We start from the raw sequence: 17,717 nt of genomic DNA, 5'->3' as shown, positions 1-17,717 counted from the left end.
GGCTTTATGACTGAGAAGCGTGGCTATGAAACAAGTAAATTTCCATATCACTAATGTCACAAATAAGGTTTTAAAAATGAATGAAAAACAAACAAAACCCAACAAACCCTAAAACTTCTTGGCAAGTATCACGTTTTCTTCTCCTCGTCTTTAAAGGTATTAAAAAAATTAATTTATAACTTTAATGCAATTCCAAAGATACCGCCAACAATTTATTTTGCGTGTGTGGCCAGTTAATAACATTCTTTTCACAAGTTATGAGCTCAAATGCGATCCTTGTGTCCTTCTGAGTGGCAGTGGGACAAAGAGGGGAAAAGAAGGGGGGTCTGGCCTCAGTGGGGGAGGATCTAATGCTTTGACAGCAAAAAGCCCATGGAGAAGGAGCTGTTCCCAATTATGCACCCACATCTGGTATCATTTTATTTTGAAATGTTTCAAAAGAGGCTTTTTTTCTTCTGGACAGAAAGTAGGGTGGTCTTTACCCCTTATCATGGGACCAAAGTACCACAAGTAAGTATTTGGGAATTTTCGTTTTTGTCTCTCTAGGGTTTCTCTCCTGTAAGTTTTAACAGCCTAATGTTTTTTTTCCACGTTGTAAAAATCAAACCAGACTGTGTGTTAGAAAACCTGCCGTGTTGGGACTGATCAAGAGGACGATGACTAATGAAGACTTCTGTGTAGTAATTCAATGTTTTAGTGCAGTCAGAGCCCTACAGAAAAGGGTTCACAAAGTTCCTAGAAATCATAAATGGGTCCACCCGTGATATATTCTTCCCCAAAGCATTGGATTTATGGTTTATTCTATATGGCACATGAGCCTTCTAAAGTGGTACTCGTGAAAACACTGAATTTTTTTTTTTTTTTTTTTTAATTGGGCTGTGCTGGGTCTTAGCTGTGGCATGCAGGCTCTTAGCTGAGGCATGCGGGATCTAGTTCCCTGACCAAGGATCGAACCCAGGCCCCCTGATTTGGGAGCATGGAGTCTTAACCACTGGACCACCACAGAAGTCCTGACACTGAATTGTTAATGATTTATATTTCTCAACTAAGACACGTGTCAGTCACAGACTGTATATATAACAAAAATGCTTTATCCTTTACCCTTACATAATGGAGTTGTTAAAAAAAATGTAAGTAAATCAGGCATGAAAACCTTACGCCTCTGCTCTATATATGTGGGGCATTTGATTTTCTGGATGCTAATTTCCAGGAAAGGACTTGGGTGCTAAGGAATATCCAATCTGCTGACATTCATGAAAGTATAACGAATATCCGGTGCTATTCATTTGTGTTGGTTTTTTCCAAGCAGAACTATGTTAATCTTGCAGACTGTGACCAAAGGTCATTTAAAAGATCATTGTGTGGTAAAACTAATAAATGAGGTCAATAAGGTTGCAGGATACTAGACTGACATACAAAACTCAACTGCATTTCTACACACTAACAACGAACTGTCTGAAAATGAAATTAAGAAAACAACATCTGCAAAAGAATCCACAACAAAATACTTAGGAATAAATTTAACAGAGGAAGTGCAAAACTTATACTCTGAGAACTACAAAAGCAAAGAATTAAATTAGTTTCTAAATAAATGGAAAGGTATCCAGTGTTCATGGATTGGAAGAGCAGGCATGCTATTCACACAGAGGACAGAATGGCACCCAGGTCCTGCTGAAGAAGCACATTTATATGACTGAGACCTAGTCTTGGGCCACTCTAGCAGGACCAGAGGTATTTATTGCCAAGGAACTGACTGATAAGGCAGTAGAGATTTGAATAAAAGCTTGATTTTCTTGTTTGTCTATGACGCATTTTGTGACTTTCAGCTTTACATGTGGCTACAAAGTGTCAAAATATGAAAATACATTCCTTTTAAAAACATTCCTTTAAAATTTTTATAAAACATGGGAGTTTCCATCATTGGAGATATACTTTATATTTTTGCAAATCGAAACTATTCATTAGTCAGTAAGATGCTGTATACTTGTTTCCTTGTTATTCTGTTCAAAAGAACATAAGATGACAGCAGTACTTTTGGCAGACACAAACTGATTCTATAATTTATACAGAAGGGCAACAAAACTAGAATAGCAAAAACAACTCTGAAAAAGTAGGATAAATTTGGAGGAATCACATTACCCGATTTTAAGACAATAAAGCTACAGTAATCTCAATGGTGTGATAGGGGCGAAGGATGGCGCATAGCTTAATGGAATAGAACAGAGAACTCAGAAATAGACCCACACGTGTACAACTGATTTTTCACAAAGGTGCAAAAGCAATTAGTGGATTAAGGATAGTCTTTTCACAAGTGATGCTGGTCATCTATATGCAAAAAAAGCAACAAACTAAATTTCACACCTTATACAAAAATTAATTCAAAATGGGTCACAGACTTAAACGTAACATGTAAACCCACGAATTTTTAGAAGAAAACACAAAAGAAAATCTTTTTTATCTGGAGTTAGGCAAAGAGTTCTTAGAAATGACAGTGAAGGTATGATCCATTAAAAGAAAAAACTATACTTCATCAAAATTAAACTTTTTTTGCTCATGTTAAGAGAATACAAAGCCAAGCTACAAACTGGAAGAAAAGTCATTGCAAATCACATATCCAACAGAGGAACTGTAGCTAAAGAACTCTCAAAACTCAACAAGAAAACCAACAACCCAATTAAAAAATAAACAAAAGACTTTAACAGACACTCACCAAAGAGGATATAAAGATGGTAAATAAACACAAGATGCTCAACATCATTAATCATTAGGGAAATGCAAATAAATTTCATGATAAGCTATCACTATACACCTATCAGAGCAGCTAAAAACAAAACAAAACAAAAAACTACAGATAATACCAAGTGCTGACAAGAATGCAGAGCAACTGAATTTCTCATACATTCCTGGTGGAAATGTAAAATGGTACAGCCATTCTGGAAAGTAGTTTAGCAGTTTACTATAAAGATAAACATACATTTTCCATATGACCTAGCATCCCATTCGTGGGTATTTAGCCTAGAGAAATGAAAAGTTATGTTCACTCAAAAACCTGTATGTGAATTTTTATAGCAACTCAAAAACTGTCATAGGTCCTTCAATAGGTAAATGGAAAAAGCAAACTGTGATACAGCATACAGTAGAAGCCTCCACAGCAATAAAAAGAACAAAGCACTACTGAGACATGCAACTTGGATGGCTCCCAAAGGCGTAATACTGAGTGAAGGAAGCCAGTCTCAAAGAATTACAAACTATATAATTCCATTTATATGGCATTCTCTAAAAGACAAAACTGTAGTGATGGAGAACAGATCAGTGGTTGCCAGGGGTTAGCCATGTGGGCAAGGTGTAACTATAAAGGGGTAGTAGCAGGAGGAGGAGTTTTGGGTGATGGAACTGTTCCGTATCCTGATTGTAACGGTAGTATATGAATCTATACATGCATTACAATTTATATAACTATAAACCAAAAAGGGAAAAAAGTCATTTTTTTCTGTATGATAATTAAAAAAATTTTTTTTTAAAGCAGAGGTCTTCTTAGAAGTCCATATGATTTAAATTTATTTATTTATTTATTTATTTAGGCTGTGTTGGGTCTTGGTTTCTGTGCGAGGGCTTTCTCTACTTGTGGCAAGCGGGGGCCACTCTTCATCGTGGTGCACGGGCCTCTCACTATCGTGGCTTCTCTTGTTGCGGAGCACAGGCTCCAGATGCGCAGGGTCAGTAGTTGTGGCTCACGGGCCCAGTTGCTCTGCGGCATGTGGGATCTTCCCGGACCAGGGCTCGAACCCATGTCCCCTGCATTGGCAGGCAGATTCTCAACCACTGCGCCACCAGGGAAGCCCTTAAAGTATTTTTATAAAGGATATAAATGGCCTATTTCTCTTCTACAAAGATTCAAGAAAGACATCCAATCTGAGGCTCACTACACTCGCACAGCGGTCCAAAAAAGGGAGGAGAGTTAAGCTTCACAAGATGGATGATTGTTGGTCATCAAACAAACCTGTGTATTTTAATTTTTTTTACTACAGAAATCACTCTTGTGAAATATGAAATCCCCCCTGCAAATTATTAGAAAAATCATACAATATACCAGGAAATTAAATGTAGGCAAAATCATTCATCAACATGAAGTGAAATCCATTCAAGAGGATGCTATGCAGCCATTCACAGACATCTGTCTGGAGGCTGCCCTGTCGGGCAGGGGCACCCATGGGCTGCGGCGGAGAAGAACTAAAGGCATGGGGTCTGCAGCCTGTTCTGCCTCCACCACTGCTGATCCGTGCCTCAGTTTCCTCACCTGAGATTCTATTAGTAACTACTTATTACGGTGGCTGTGCCATTGATATATGCGAAACACAGGCTGGTCTCTGCCAAACATTTGAGAAATGTTAGCCCCTGTTGTTGGCCTACAGACAGATGTGTACATACTGAGCCCCTGCCTGTGAAACACAGAGATGTGGAATAAACGGTTGCGATGTGAATGTCCGAGGATGCCAATGTTGGGAATTATGGGTAATTTTTTCTTCTTCTCCAGGCTTCTTATCATGTTACTGTCTGTTTCTTGGGGGGACGGGGAAGAGAAGGAAAGCACTCAGCCATGCTGAGTCCCCTACTTTGGATTAGGCCCTTCACCTCTTTGGAGGTGCCCCAGTGACTTTGTAATAGCTCTGTGATGTGGCTACAATTTCCTGTCTCTGGTTAGTATTTGTGCTGGTGAAAGACTTAAAGAAGCCATGAACAAAACAGGTGTGAGCACAGGACCATGGGGGTAGCTAGAAAAAGGAAGGGGCTCACTTTCCTGTTTAGGTCCCTTATGCCGTCCCTGGAAAGAACAGAACAAGTACAAGAAAAAGGAAAGCAAGAATCTCCCGGCCTGTTCATAACACACAGGCATAAACTACCAACAGGGGCAGCAAGACACAGCGAAGAAGGCTCTAGAAAATGTTCCCCCTAAACTGGGTCTCAAGTTTTATTTCAACTGCCTCGCCATATTATAAATAAATGGCTGTTCCTACAGGTTCACCTGTCTCTCGGGATGAGGACCTTCTCCATGAAGCTCCCCAGGCACCATCTTGCTACTACTATCTCATCACGACTCTTTCCACCACCTGTGACCGGTGGGCGAGGTGTTTCAGTCTAAGAGCTCGTTTCCATTTGGTGTCTCTGCGCTGTGGGGCTTCAGGGCAGGGTTTGCCCTGTGGGGTCAGTGTTCCTCTCAGGGGCACCGTGGAAGGCAGGCAGGCTGGCCCACCAATTCCCAACACACTTTCTGATTCTGAGGACAGAGCGGCTCGGGATAAAGAGAAACATGGACCCCCTCAGGGTCTCTGAAAAACAACTCAGTACAACTTCTGCCTGAAAACTGAGATGGCTCCGGCATTCAGGAATTTCAGAGTGAACAATCTAAAAAGAGGAGACTTTCAAGGAAAGAGACCACCCTGACAGCAAGAGGGGCCCACTCTGCTCCACTCCCAGCCTGCTTCTCCCTCACATAAAACAGGAATAATGAAATCTATGGGCAGGCCGGCTATGAGGACCACATTTCAACCCCCAGGGTGCACAGTGAGCACGGAACAGAGGCCAATGTCCCCTCCTTCCCTCCTTCATTTTCTAGGTTAGATGCTGGTGTTGTCCAGGCCCTGTCACGGGAGCCCCAAGCACTGTTCAGAGGCCATGCAACTGGGTGATTAATTACCTTTGGTCCTGTCTCCAATCGGGAATACAGTAAATAGGTGTGCAGATCCCCGTATTTCATGAAGGGTAAAATCACCATGGGCCTGGGGATGCCTTGAGGGCTAATTTCTATACACACACCTGGAATCGAAAACAGAGAGTAAGTTACAAAGAGCCCTTGTTACCAGTGACCAGAAAAAGCACTGCAGGAGCGCTGGCCAAATTGAAAACATGTGCTCTCAAGTTAGCGGTTAAAAAAACAAAACCAAACCAAACCCTCACAACTCACACGCTGTATTCTAGAATATGGGACACACACTGGGTCCACTTCTCGGTATTTCTTTTTCTTTCAGACTAGTGCCAATCTTTGCGTGAAAGCTCTCAAAAATTAATCGATACCAAGTACAGCCATCTATAAACCCATGGCGTTTCTGTTATACTGAGTCTACGTGAGGGGTAGTGACTGCAGCAGAATTCAAGGGCAAACTAGTTTCACGTGATGGTTCAATACTTAAGCGTATGAAGAAGTCCCCTGCAACCGAATGCTTAAAACTATTGGAAGAATTCTGAGGGCCGACAGGTGAAATTCACATCTCTAAATGTTAACACATACACGGGGGGAAAAAAAACATCATCTGTCATGGATGCTAGAATCAGAGCCTGTCTGTCACCTGAGATCAAGCTTACAATGCTCTTGCACACGGTGGTACAATTACACAGCGCCACTGTTCTCAGAGTCCGTGGAAGTCAATAGTTACAAATGAGCAACAGTAGTTTCTTTGACACAACATCGTCTCCAAACATTAGTTTTCCCATCTCTCTGCAGTGTCCATCATAATAAACCTTTGAAAGTTCCCCAAAGAATTTAGCATTTATCAAGTCACAGGACAGCAAAAAAAAAAAAAAGTCAGCAGAATATTCAATTATTTTTAAGTCGCTCTTCCCTCCTGGAATAGTATCGCACAGCAACCACTTGATACGGGCTCTCCTTTTTGTATTTTTTAGCAAACACTGCCACAAAACCAAATTCTGCCTATTAAATCACTGACTCAAATCACTTGAATCGAGTGCCATGAAACTGTCAGTGCAGATCCAGAGAAATCAGTACTTGAAATATGTCAATAAATTGTCTCTCAAAGATGATCTATGGAATTTGTCTACTTTTACAGCTTTATTCCACTAGCTTTTGATTCACGGGTAAACTCAATCAATACAAATTATAGCATAACCAGCTTTCATGGCTTGTAACTGGGGTGACCGGGGGCTGTTTTAATCCACAATCACCTAGAACTCTGTGGACACTGAACAGTCCTGAGCCCACTGATGTCCAGGAAAATGCAGGCCCATTTGTACGACCAGCCTCAGAAAATATAACCATAAGAAGTCTTTTGGGTGAAAACGCCCTTATTTTTATTTTATTTTATTTTATTTTTGCCACACTGTGCGGCTTGCAGGATCTTAGTTCCCTGACCAGGGATCGAACTCGGGCCCCCTGCAGTGGAAGCACCCAGTCCTAACCACTGGACTGCCAGGGAAGTCCCGAAAAATCCGATGTTATAAATTGCTTCAGAGTTATACAAGGTGTAAAATGTATCTGCCCCAGAGATGTTTCCTGTGGCCCAGAGTGGATCAGCTGAGCCCCTCCGGCCACCCAGTCCTATGTTTCTCTGAGTACCTAGGAGTCGGATGACATTTGGGTGGTTGAAGTCTTTCATGCACGCAGCCTCACTGAGAAACTCCTCAATCTCTCGCTGCGAAAAGTTGTCCACTAAAAGAAAAGACAGAAAATGTTAGGCACGAGTTATTTACTCAGAGAAGGGGAGGGGGCAATAGCAATTTTGTTCTTTAAAAGTAAAAGCAGGCAAAGGCAAAATGATAGCAACAGTAAACAGATGAGTGGTTGTCAGAGACTGGTGGGGGGAGGGATGAATAGATGGCGTATGGGGGTTTTAGGAAGGTGAAACTTCTGTATGACCCTGGAATGGTGGACACAGGGCATTATGCATTTGTCAAAACCCACAGAACATACAACACAAGGGGAACCCTAATGTAACCTATGAGTTTCAGTTAATAATGTATCACTACGGGTTCATCAATTATAAAAAATGTACCACACCCATGCAAGACGTTAACAGGGGAGACCGTGTGAGGGGAGGGGGTATATGGGAACCCTCTACTTTCTGCCCATTTTTTTTTTTTTTTTTTTTTTTTCAGCTGAGCCTGAGCAAGGCATACAGGATCTTAGTTCCCTGGCCAGGGGTCAAACCCATGCCCCCTGCAGTGGAAGCCCCGAGTCTTAATTACTGGACTGCCAGGGAAGTCCCTGCCCAATTTTTCTATAAACCTAAAACTGCTCTAAAAATGAAAGCATATTAGTTTAAAAAAACTAAAATCAAATCCAACTGGTCTGTTGCAATGATTTTTGCCTTCAAAAAAGAAAGAACACATGCTTCTCTCTCTCACCACGTTTCTTGCAAGTCTGGTTGCCCAGTCACGCCTTGTGAACTAGATACGCTTTCATACCACGTTTTTGGAATTAAGCCAATTTAAGAGAAACATTTAAAATTCTATATTATGGTAAGTGAAATAAGTCAGTCACATGAGGACAAATCCTGTATGATTCCGCTTTTATGAGGTATTTAGAGAAGTCAAATTCACAGAGACAGAAAGTAGAATGGTGGCTGCCAGAAGGAGGGGGCACGGCGGATGGAGGGTTGTTGTTTAATGGGTACGGAGTTATGGTTTTGCAAGGCGAAAAAGTTCTGGAGATGGATGGTGGTGATGGTTGCACAGCAATGTGGATGCACTGAATGTCCCTGAACTGTACACTTAAAAAGGGTTAGGATGGTATATCTTATGCTATGTGTATTTCACCACCGTTAAAATCAAACACAAAGCCAAGCATGCCTTAGGGAATCTGCTTTAACCGGGGGGAAGTGTTGGTTGAAATTACATGTAAGAGCATGTAGTACAGTGTCTGTACCTCCTATGGGCTTAAGATATATTAACCTTCCTATCAAAGCAAATTTAAGCAAAAAAATTCTATAGACCTGCAAAATGTCTGCCAACTTTGCCCCAAACAACCAGGTGAAGTGGGCAAACCCCTTCCCCAGGGTCTAACCCCTCCAGGCAAATGTAGATGAGCCTGGGATTCAGAGGCCAGAGACTGGGCTTTTAATCTTTGATACTTAGCATGGATGCAATTCACATACAAGTTACTCTAACTAAGTTAAAGGATTGCAGAGCCAAGGCCAGAGAGGAAACAGGTTCCAGGCCCAGCTCCTTTTACTAGGGCCCCTAAACTTTCTACTCGGTGAATTGGGATAACTGATGGAAGGAGCCTTCCTAGGGACACACTGAGAGGTTAACAGAAAAATGAGAGAGGCAGGAAGGATGCTGACTGTGGCTTGATACCCAGACTCGGCTCCACACGGGTTCAGCTCCAGTAAGTACTCTAACTTTGGGTTTTCTCAGTCTATGGAGGAGATGACCCACACCTACTTCCTAGTTGTATTGATTTCCTGCTCCTGCTGTACTGATGAAATGTGGGAATAACTGCAGTGCCCTCTGGCACACAGTAAGAATTACATAAGTATTGGCCATTATTATGTATATAGAAAGCTTGAAAAAGCAAAAAGCACCAGCCCGTCTGACTTATTGGTTATTAGGGTTACTTTTTATATTTAAATTAAAACTTCAGCCTCCAATTCTGGTTAAGAAGTCTCAATACATGCTTATAATCTAACTGATGCTTTAATGCCCAATAAACAGTGGATTTAAATTTTAGGAAGAAACCAATTTTACTTTACCCCTTGATCAAAAGTAATACTGAATATATACAAGGGGTAAATGAGGAAGCAATATTAAGAGCATTAACAAACACAGCACCAAATAATTTTCCTCTGTATGAATTGTGAGGACAACTGCAGGTGAATGGTGTACGATCGTGGTCAATTTCATGGGTGCCCAGCTGGACACCTGAAGAACCGAACTTAGACAATCATGTGTCTCCAGGCCCTGGAGATGCTTCCTGGAGAAGGGCATGGGGGGACCCGTTATCACGGTCCGCCATTGCAGTCTGGTCAATCTATGGCGAGGAAAACTCCGGCCCGACCCTCCTCCTTTCTAGCTATTTGATTTGGACAAGTCACCACCTTTCTGAGCCTTAGTTTCCTTGTCTAGATGGACATGGGCACAGACTCTGAAAGGGCTCTAACTGGCATCTGCCACTATTTTTGTCAACACTGTAATTCATTCTCCTCCATGCTGCAACCAAAGTGAACTTTCTAGAATGTAATAATATGCTCTTGTCCTCATTTGCTTAAGAATCTTAATAGCACTTTACTACTTGTGGGATGAAAACAGATTCTGTGTGATGACTTATCGGGCCCCTCCTGACCCAGATGTAAGCACTCTTCCCAGCTCCCTTGGCGACTGCAGTTTATGATCGTAGCTCTTGATATGCCTTTAACCAAAGAATATTTCTCCTCTCTCTGGGCATCTTACCTTCCGGGCAGTCCACAGCTTCCTGCAGACCATACAACCACCCTCAAGTGAGGAAGTGAACCCACCAAGCTAAGCCAGACCAACCCCTGCTGCTACCAGCTCAGTCCTGCCTTGGAAATTCGTGCTTTACTTTGGAATCGTTATCTCTACTAAATGATGAGAGAGGGGGAGGGAGAGAGTAAAAATAACAAATGTTATTGCCTTGAGTGTGCTGGGGCTCAGGGTGGGCCACCCCAAAATATGTCACGATGGCATATTGATTACTTTGAATTACAGTTACTTAGGAAATGGCCAGTGCAAGGGGGACACTCTGACACTCTAACACTCCTTTCTGTCTTCCTGAAAGCAGGAAATAACTCTCTCATGTGAAGGATGAAGGACACCCTTATCGCCAGAGAGAAGGAATTCTGGCTGAAGAAGCCTGTATAAACAAACCTTGTTAGTTCTTTCTTTCTTTCTTTTTTAACATCTTTATTGGAGTATAATTGCTTTACAATGGTGTGTTACTTTCTGCTTTATAACAAAGTGAGTTAGCTACACATATACGTATATCCCCACATCTCCTCCCTCTTGAGCCTCCCTCCCACCCTCCCTTTCCCACCCCTCTAGGTGGTCACAAAGCCCTGAGCTGATCTCCCTGGGCTATGCAGCTGCTTCCCACTAGCTATCTATTTTACATTTGGTAGTGTATATATGTCCATGCCACTCTCTCACTTCATCCCAGCTTACCCTTCCCCCTCCCCGTGTCCTCAAGTCCACTCTCTACGTCTGCGTCTTTATTCCTGTCCTGCCCCTAGGTTCTTCAGGACCATTTTTTTTTCTTAGATTCCATATATATGTGTTAGCATACGGTATTTTTCTCTTTCTGACTTACTTCACTCTATATGACAGACTCTAGGTCCATCCACCTCACTACAAATAACTCAATTTCGTTTCTTTTTATGGCTGAGTAATATTCCATTGTATATATGTGCCACATCTTCTTTATCCATTCATCTGTCGATGGACACTTAGGTTGCTTCCATGTCCTGGCTATTGTAAATAGAGCTGCAATGAACACTGTGGTACGTGACTCTTTTTGAATTATGGTTTTCTCAGGGTATATGCCCAGTAGTGGGATTGCTGAGTCGTATGGTAATTCTATTTTCAGTTTTTTAAGGAACCTCCATACTGTTCTCCATAGTGGCTGTATCAATTTACATTCCCACCAACAGTGCAAGAGGGTTCCCTTTTCTCCACACCTTCTCCCTTGTTAGTTCTTTAAACTGACTACCCCAAGCCCAAACTTTGAGCTTTGCTTTGATTCTTCACTTATTGAGCACCTAAAACCCATGTTTCTTTGTCCTGTCAATTCCTCACAAATTTACTACTTCTTTGTCTAAAACATATAAAAGCTGCCTCTTTGGCCACTTCGTAGGTCCCATTTCTATGACATTTCCTGCACATGAATTAAAACTTATTTCTTTTTCTCCTGTTAATCTGTCTTGTGTCAATTTTATTAGGCCAGCCACAAGAGCTTAAAAGGGGTGGAGGGGGAAATTTCCCCCTCCCTGACAAGTGTAAAGAATATATAATATACTGAATCACTTTGCTGTACATCTGAAACATTGTAAACCAACTATACTTCAATAATAAATAAATACATAAACAAATACATAAATAAATAAAACCAAACATTAAAAAAAAAAAGAGGGCTTCCCTGGTGGCGCAGTGGTTGAGAGTCCGCCTGCCGATGCAGGGGACATGGGTTCGAGCTCTGGTCTGGGAAGATCCCACATGCCACGGAGCAACTGGGCCCGTGAGCCACAGTTACTGAGCCTGCGCGTCTGGAGCCTGTGCTCCACAACAAGAGAGGCCGCGATAGTGAGAGGCCCATGCACCGCGATGAAGAGTGGCCCCCGCTTGCCACAACTAGAGAAAGCCCTCGCACAGAAACAAAGACCCAACACAGCCGTAAATAAATACATAAATAAATTAAAAAAAAAAAAAAAGCACCATCAGAGCTTCAGACCCCTCCCCCAAACAGACAAGCCCTGAATTAGTGTTTCCTCATGCTCAGTTTGAAAAAAAAAAAAAAAAAAAAAAAAAAATATATATATATATATATATATATATACACACACACACACACACAATGCAGGTATGAAGAGCTCATTACAGTAACTTTCCATCTGTGACCTTAACAGTGCTCTGGATGGCCTTCTGACCCATTGGTGACCGAGACCATGACATATGAACTCCATCGTTCATCACTGGCCTGATGAAGCACCGGATACTGAAGCAGCTGCCCACCCCTAGAAGAATGGGTTTCATCAGGGTTAACTCACACTTCATGGTTTTCACGGCCACCTTCTGAGAGGTCCCATCCTGCTGATTAAGATTTCCTTCCATGACAGACCCAAACTCTCCTGTGAAGTAAAACAACATCTCTATTGACCTTGTGCAAAATCTCTCTTGCCCACAGAAATGCAATAGCACTGTAGCTGCTGTTTTCACGTGGCTCCATTGTGACCCCAACACAGCAGCCGGGCAGAGCTGGCCAGGTCACCCACACTGGTAAACCCAGGGCACAGGCCATGCCCTCGCCTCCTGCTTGTCACAAGCTTGGTTGGCTCACACTTAGCCCGGCTCACCACTTTATTAAGCATCATGACTGATTCAAGAAACTTACAAGACAACATGGAAATTGTTACTGACGTGCATCAAGTACAAACTCTTAACGCCATTATCATTTATCCTAAGACCATTTTGACAAATATGTATTTTCACCTGTGTTCCTATTTAATTAGGAAGGTGACAAGAATAGTAAACTTAAGAACTAGAGGAATAAATTGAAAGTATATAGGAAGCCGACCCATGAATTGCATTGCATTTTAATGAAGAGAGGAAATTAATATTTTTCGAGAGCCCACTGTGTTTGTTAGGCTCTGCAGAGGCCTTTTTCATAGGCCAAATCTGAGTTTCAAAAATCACTATTTACTTTGTCATTTTAAAAGTTATAAGATAGAACTATTTGTATTATAACTTCAAGTCACAAAAATGGTATTTTATTTAATAAATATATATTTTTTAAAATGACTGTGAACTGTGTACCTTCTTACTCATATTTTAAAAGAATTAAACTGCTTACCTTCACCCAGAATTTTTCCAAGAATTAGAAGGTTCCTGTCAATCACGACATCCTCTAGTTTATTTTGCAGTTCCTCACTGACTCCCAAGCTATGTACTATAAAAGGAGTCACAGAACATACATGACCTGTCAGTATGCTTCCTTTCATCCGAATATAATTAAAATTGTATATAAAGTCCTATAAAAAAGTTAAACATTTTTCTCATTTTATATCCGTAGCTCTCCCCCCAAAATGCCAGTAGTAAAATATCACACTTAATCGTACTTAATGATTAAACTGAGTAAAATGAATGTTTCAGGGCAAAATTAATCCTGAAGGATTATAAAAATCAGAACCATATTTCTCTTCCCATTGGGTGGTAGCAGCAGCTGGCAATCCGATTCATGCAGGGGAGCTTTGCCCTTGACTCTAAAGGAGTGAGGAAGCTAAGTCAATATTCTTTCTTTTCTTTTTTTTTTTTTTTAAATATTTACTTATAAATTTATTTGGCTGCGCTGGGTCTTAGTTGCAGTATGCAGGATCTTAGTTGCTGCGTGAGGGATCTTCGTTGCGTCACGCAGGATCTAGTTCCCTGACCGGGGATCAAACCCGGGCCCCCTGCATTGAGAGCTCGGAGTCTTAACCACTGGACCACCAGGGCAGTCCCCAGTCAATATTCTTTCTAGTGGAGCATTTACTAGTATACCTCTAAGTGTGGGATACAAAAAAAGTCATCAGGACACCTCCCCTGCCCTTCCATGCCAGGGAAGGTGGCACAGAATCCACAGGAAACATGTAGAGAACAAGGTACAGTTTGTTTTACATATGGTATATAGAACTTCATTATAATGACACAGAAAGTGCTAAATTGAATACTTGGTGGGGGACTGAAGGTTAAGATTTTCTATGAGGTGTAGATATGCGGCACAGACAATCAGTGTTATCAATAAAGGCTGTTAACCAGGAGAGGGAGACCAATTCAATAGCCATTTGGCAAATGATTCAGTCTGTGCCATAGTTAGGGAACGAGCAAGACTTAGAAAGAAAAAAAAAATGTGGTAATTACAAAGGACACATTAGCTTTTAGTGAAAAAATTTTACCCAAATAGTGCTTCAATCAAGGAAAGAAATTGGTCTAAATGACAGATTTTTTTAAATGCAAGAATAGACATCTAAAAGGCAAAATTTCTAGATTAAAGAAGTAATAACATCCTACATCAAATGAGTTTTTGTTTCATAGTAACCTGCCTTCCATCATCCTTATATTTATTTGTTGTTGTTTTGTTTTTTGGCAAACATCCTGAAGCTTGAATTTGATAATATTCACACACTTCCAACACTGTTTCTGAAATTATTCAAGAACACAGCTATCTGTCTATTCCCATTTTTTGAAACTAAAAGAGTTCCTGCTCTGATTCAGCAAAGCTCAAACCATAACTGTCACAAAGTATGCTAGCAAATTGTTCCCTGACTTGGTTGTCAGGAAAAAACAGGAAATGAGCTCAAGATTATGACAGTTGCTTTGCTCTTTCCTTTAAATCCCTCTGCCCACATCTTCTCCTCTCACCCTGAGAGTTCCTTCTTCCCTTCATGTTTCATGGCATCGGGAGTCCTTAACCCCGGTCACTTCACCGTGGGTCCAGCTCCAGATTTCCAGGAAACCGGCTAGTAGGGAAGCCCCGGGCCATGTCTGACTCTCTACTTGTTGGTTTTCAGAGACATTTTGCATATTAAAGATAGACATTCTTCGACTCCTTTGGCTTTTGTTAGAAATCTATCAATTAATTTGTGGTTTTCTTTGCTCTCAACTATTTTAACTTTTGCCAAAACAGAGAAATGAGAGTCAACTTACAGGTGAGTTCAATGGCTCGCCGACAGAAGGACTTCTTTGCTATGTAACTGACAACCAATTCTGAATCCTCCTCTGTGAAGGCGCTCCTGGGTGAATGAGAACAGACATCTCACACAAGCAGCAGAAGGCTACCCAGGTTGGGGCTGGTTCCACAAGATGCTACTAAGCTTCTGCCTGTTAAAAGGGCTCTTCTAGTACAAAGACCTTTCTCACTGGGAGAAATAGGCTTCTTTCCTTAGATCCATTTTAGGCTTACCTGGCAATATCAAACAACCCTGTCTAGGAACCATCAAGAGCTGAGAACAACTGATAAGCTCCCAACGGCCAAAGCTGCAACAGTTTGAGCAACACAATAGTCGTATTGGATTATAAGCCAAAGTATAAAATGAATATTCATGAGTCCAGACTGATAATACACACACACACACACACACACACACGTGTGTGTGTGTGTATATATGTGTATAAATAAATAAATAAATAAAATGGGGGAAAGAGAGAAGTCTCCTGCGCAGAAGAATTCCAAATATTTTATATAGATACTCTGCCTCTAAGAGATGGGGGTAGCGTTAACTCCTTACCCTGTAAGTGTGAGCTGCATATACGGACTTGCTTCCTAAGGGTCCAGTATAAAAAGGGAGAAAAAATAACTATGGTAGAGAAATCAGGCAACACCACCTCAGCCAGGTGATCAGGATGAACATCAACAGTGATAAATCATGCTGACAGTGTGTATCCTCGATGTAATGGGATGAAGGTGGCACTCCACCTCTGTAGTCTTCCACTCAATAACCTGTAACCCCAGTCTAATCACGAGCAGAACATCACACAAATTCCAAGAGAGGGCATCCTACAAAATACCTGAGCAGTACTCCCGGAAACTATCAAGTTCAACAAAAACAAGGAAAGGCTGGGAAACTGCCATGGCCAAGAGGAGCCTAAGGAGACATGACGACAAAATGTGATGTGGTGTCCTGGATAGGCCTCTGGGAAAGAAAAGGGATATTAGGCAAAAACAAAGGAAATCTGAACAAAGTATGGACTTTGTTAATGACAATGTATTGATATTGTTTGACTGACTGTAGCAAATATACTGTCCTAACATAAAATGTTAATAACAGGGGACCCTGGATGTGATGTATATGGAAAGTCTCTGTACTACCTTCTCAACTTTTCTGTAAATTTAAAACTTTTCTGAAAAATAAAACCTATTTAAAAAAATCCATTTAGTCACTGTTTTAGACTAATTGGTGGCAAGTACTATGAATTCATGAGTCTAAATTATAGACTTAACCTCACGTTATCTTGCATATATAGATTATTTTAAAAGAGAGAACACATTTAAAAAATAATATATTTGTATGCTAAGTAAAGAATTTGGAAGGATTTATGCCGAAATAGCAACTGAGACCAGGTATAAACCCTGGAGTTACAGGTGGGTTTCACTTTCTACTTTCAACTATTCTATATAATTTGATTTTTAAAAAAACTAGAAGAACGTTACTTTTATAAGTAGAAAATAAAGGTATTTTCATTAAAAAATGAACAAATGAAAGGTGCTTGTACAAAATGAACAAATGAAGAGGGTGTGAAGACCCAAGGAAACTGACTTCAGTATAAAATAATGTATAAAATAAACTGTGATCAACTTTTCGCTTGTTTTCGGCTTCTGCTCAGCTTAATGGTTCTTGGAGATAATTTTATTTCTAAATATTTGAAACAGTACTGGAATCTTATTAATATATCTGCTGTACTTTGCAGCCCCACTTTTTGGTAAGTTTTAAAACATTCAACATTAAACTTCTCCAAATTATTACAGCTAGGGTTGAATCAGATAATATCTAAGATCTAGTTTGGTGGTAAGCTTTTGGGTTCTGTGGAACCATGAGTTAGTGGAGGACTAGCTGATAAGAATGTTTTCACACGGAGCATTTTCTTCTGTATTTCCTAACTGCTAGACTATAAGCTACATGTGGGCAGCCCCATGCTTGTCTTGTTCATCTCTCTCCATCCCACCCCTAGAACAGGTTCTGTTTTTTGAACATTCCTTCCTTTCTCCACAGATGTGAAATGCAATCTTCATTGTATATTCTATTCCCACACACATACGGGCACCCTGTGATGTCCATACACTGAGTTCTCACCAATACCTCTCTGTTCTAATCATTTAACATGTTTTTATACCTAGTAGGATTAGCCCTCTCCACCCAAACTTTTGTGTTTTTCAAAACTGTCTTGGCCGTCTCTGCTCATTTACTCTTCAAGGTAAATTTTCTCTCTTTTTTTTTTTAAAGATTTTTTTTTTTGAGGTGGACCTTTTTTAAAGTCTTTATTGAATTTGTTACAACATTGCTTCTGTTTTATGTTTTGGCTTTTTGGCCACGAGGCATATGGGATCCTAGCTCCCTGACCAGGGATCGAATGTGCACCCCCTGCATTAAACCCACACCCCCTGCATTGGAAGGCAACGTCTCAACTACCGGACTGCCAGGGAAGTCCCTCAGGTAAATTTTCAAATCAGCTTTTTTCAACAATCCTGCAGCAATTTAGATGGTGATTATATTGAATTTATGGTT

At 40.9% G+C, this 17,717-nt stretch overlaps 1 protein-coding gene across 1 annotated transcript in view; it reads right to left on the bottom strand.

Annotated features, from left to right (window-relative positions):
- MERTK (MER proto-oncogene, tyrosine kinase) overlaps positions 1 to 17,717 on the bottom strand; it is a 115,048-nt gene that overhangs the window by 13,248 nt on the left and 84,083 nt on the right. The window contains exons 11-15 of the mRNA XM_022599070.2: positions 15,142 to 15,227; positions 13,310 to 13,405; positions 12,507 to 12,587; positions 7,349 to 7,441; positions 5,696 to 5,814 (exon numbers count right to left, since the gene is read on the bottom strand). Coding sequence (XP_022454778.2) covers positions 5,696 to 5,814; positions 7,349 to 7,441; positions 12,507 to 12,587; positions 13,310 to 13,405; positions 15,142 to 15,227 — 475 coding nt within the window. The remainder of the gene's footprint in view (positions 1 to 5,695; positions 5,815 to 7,348; positions 7,442 to 12,506; positions 12,588 to 13,309; positions 13,406 to 15,141; positions 15,228 to 17,717) is intronic.

This window comes from Delphinapterus leucas, chromosome 13, assembly GCF_059928025.1.
Source record: "Delphinapterus leucas isolate spDelLeu-1000000601 "Yukka" chromosome 13, BTC_Dleu_Yukka2, whole genome shotgun sequence".
NCBI lineage: Eukaryota > Metazoa > Chordata > Mammalia > Artiodactyla > Monodontidae > Delphinapterus > Delphinapterus leucas.
The sequence above is the reverse complement of the archived record's forward strand: the minus strand, read 5'-3'. Positions and strand labels throughout refer to the sequence as shown.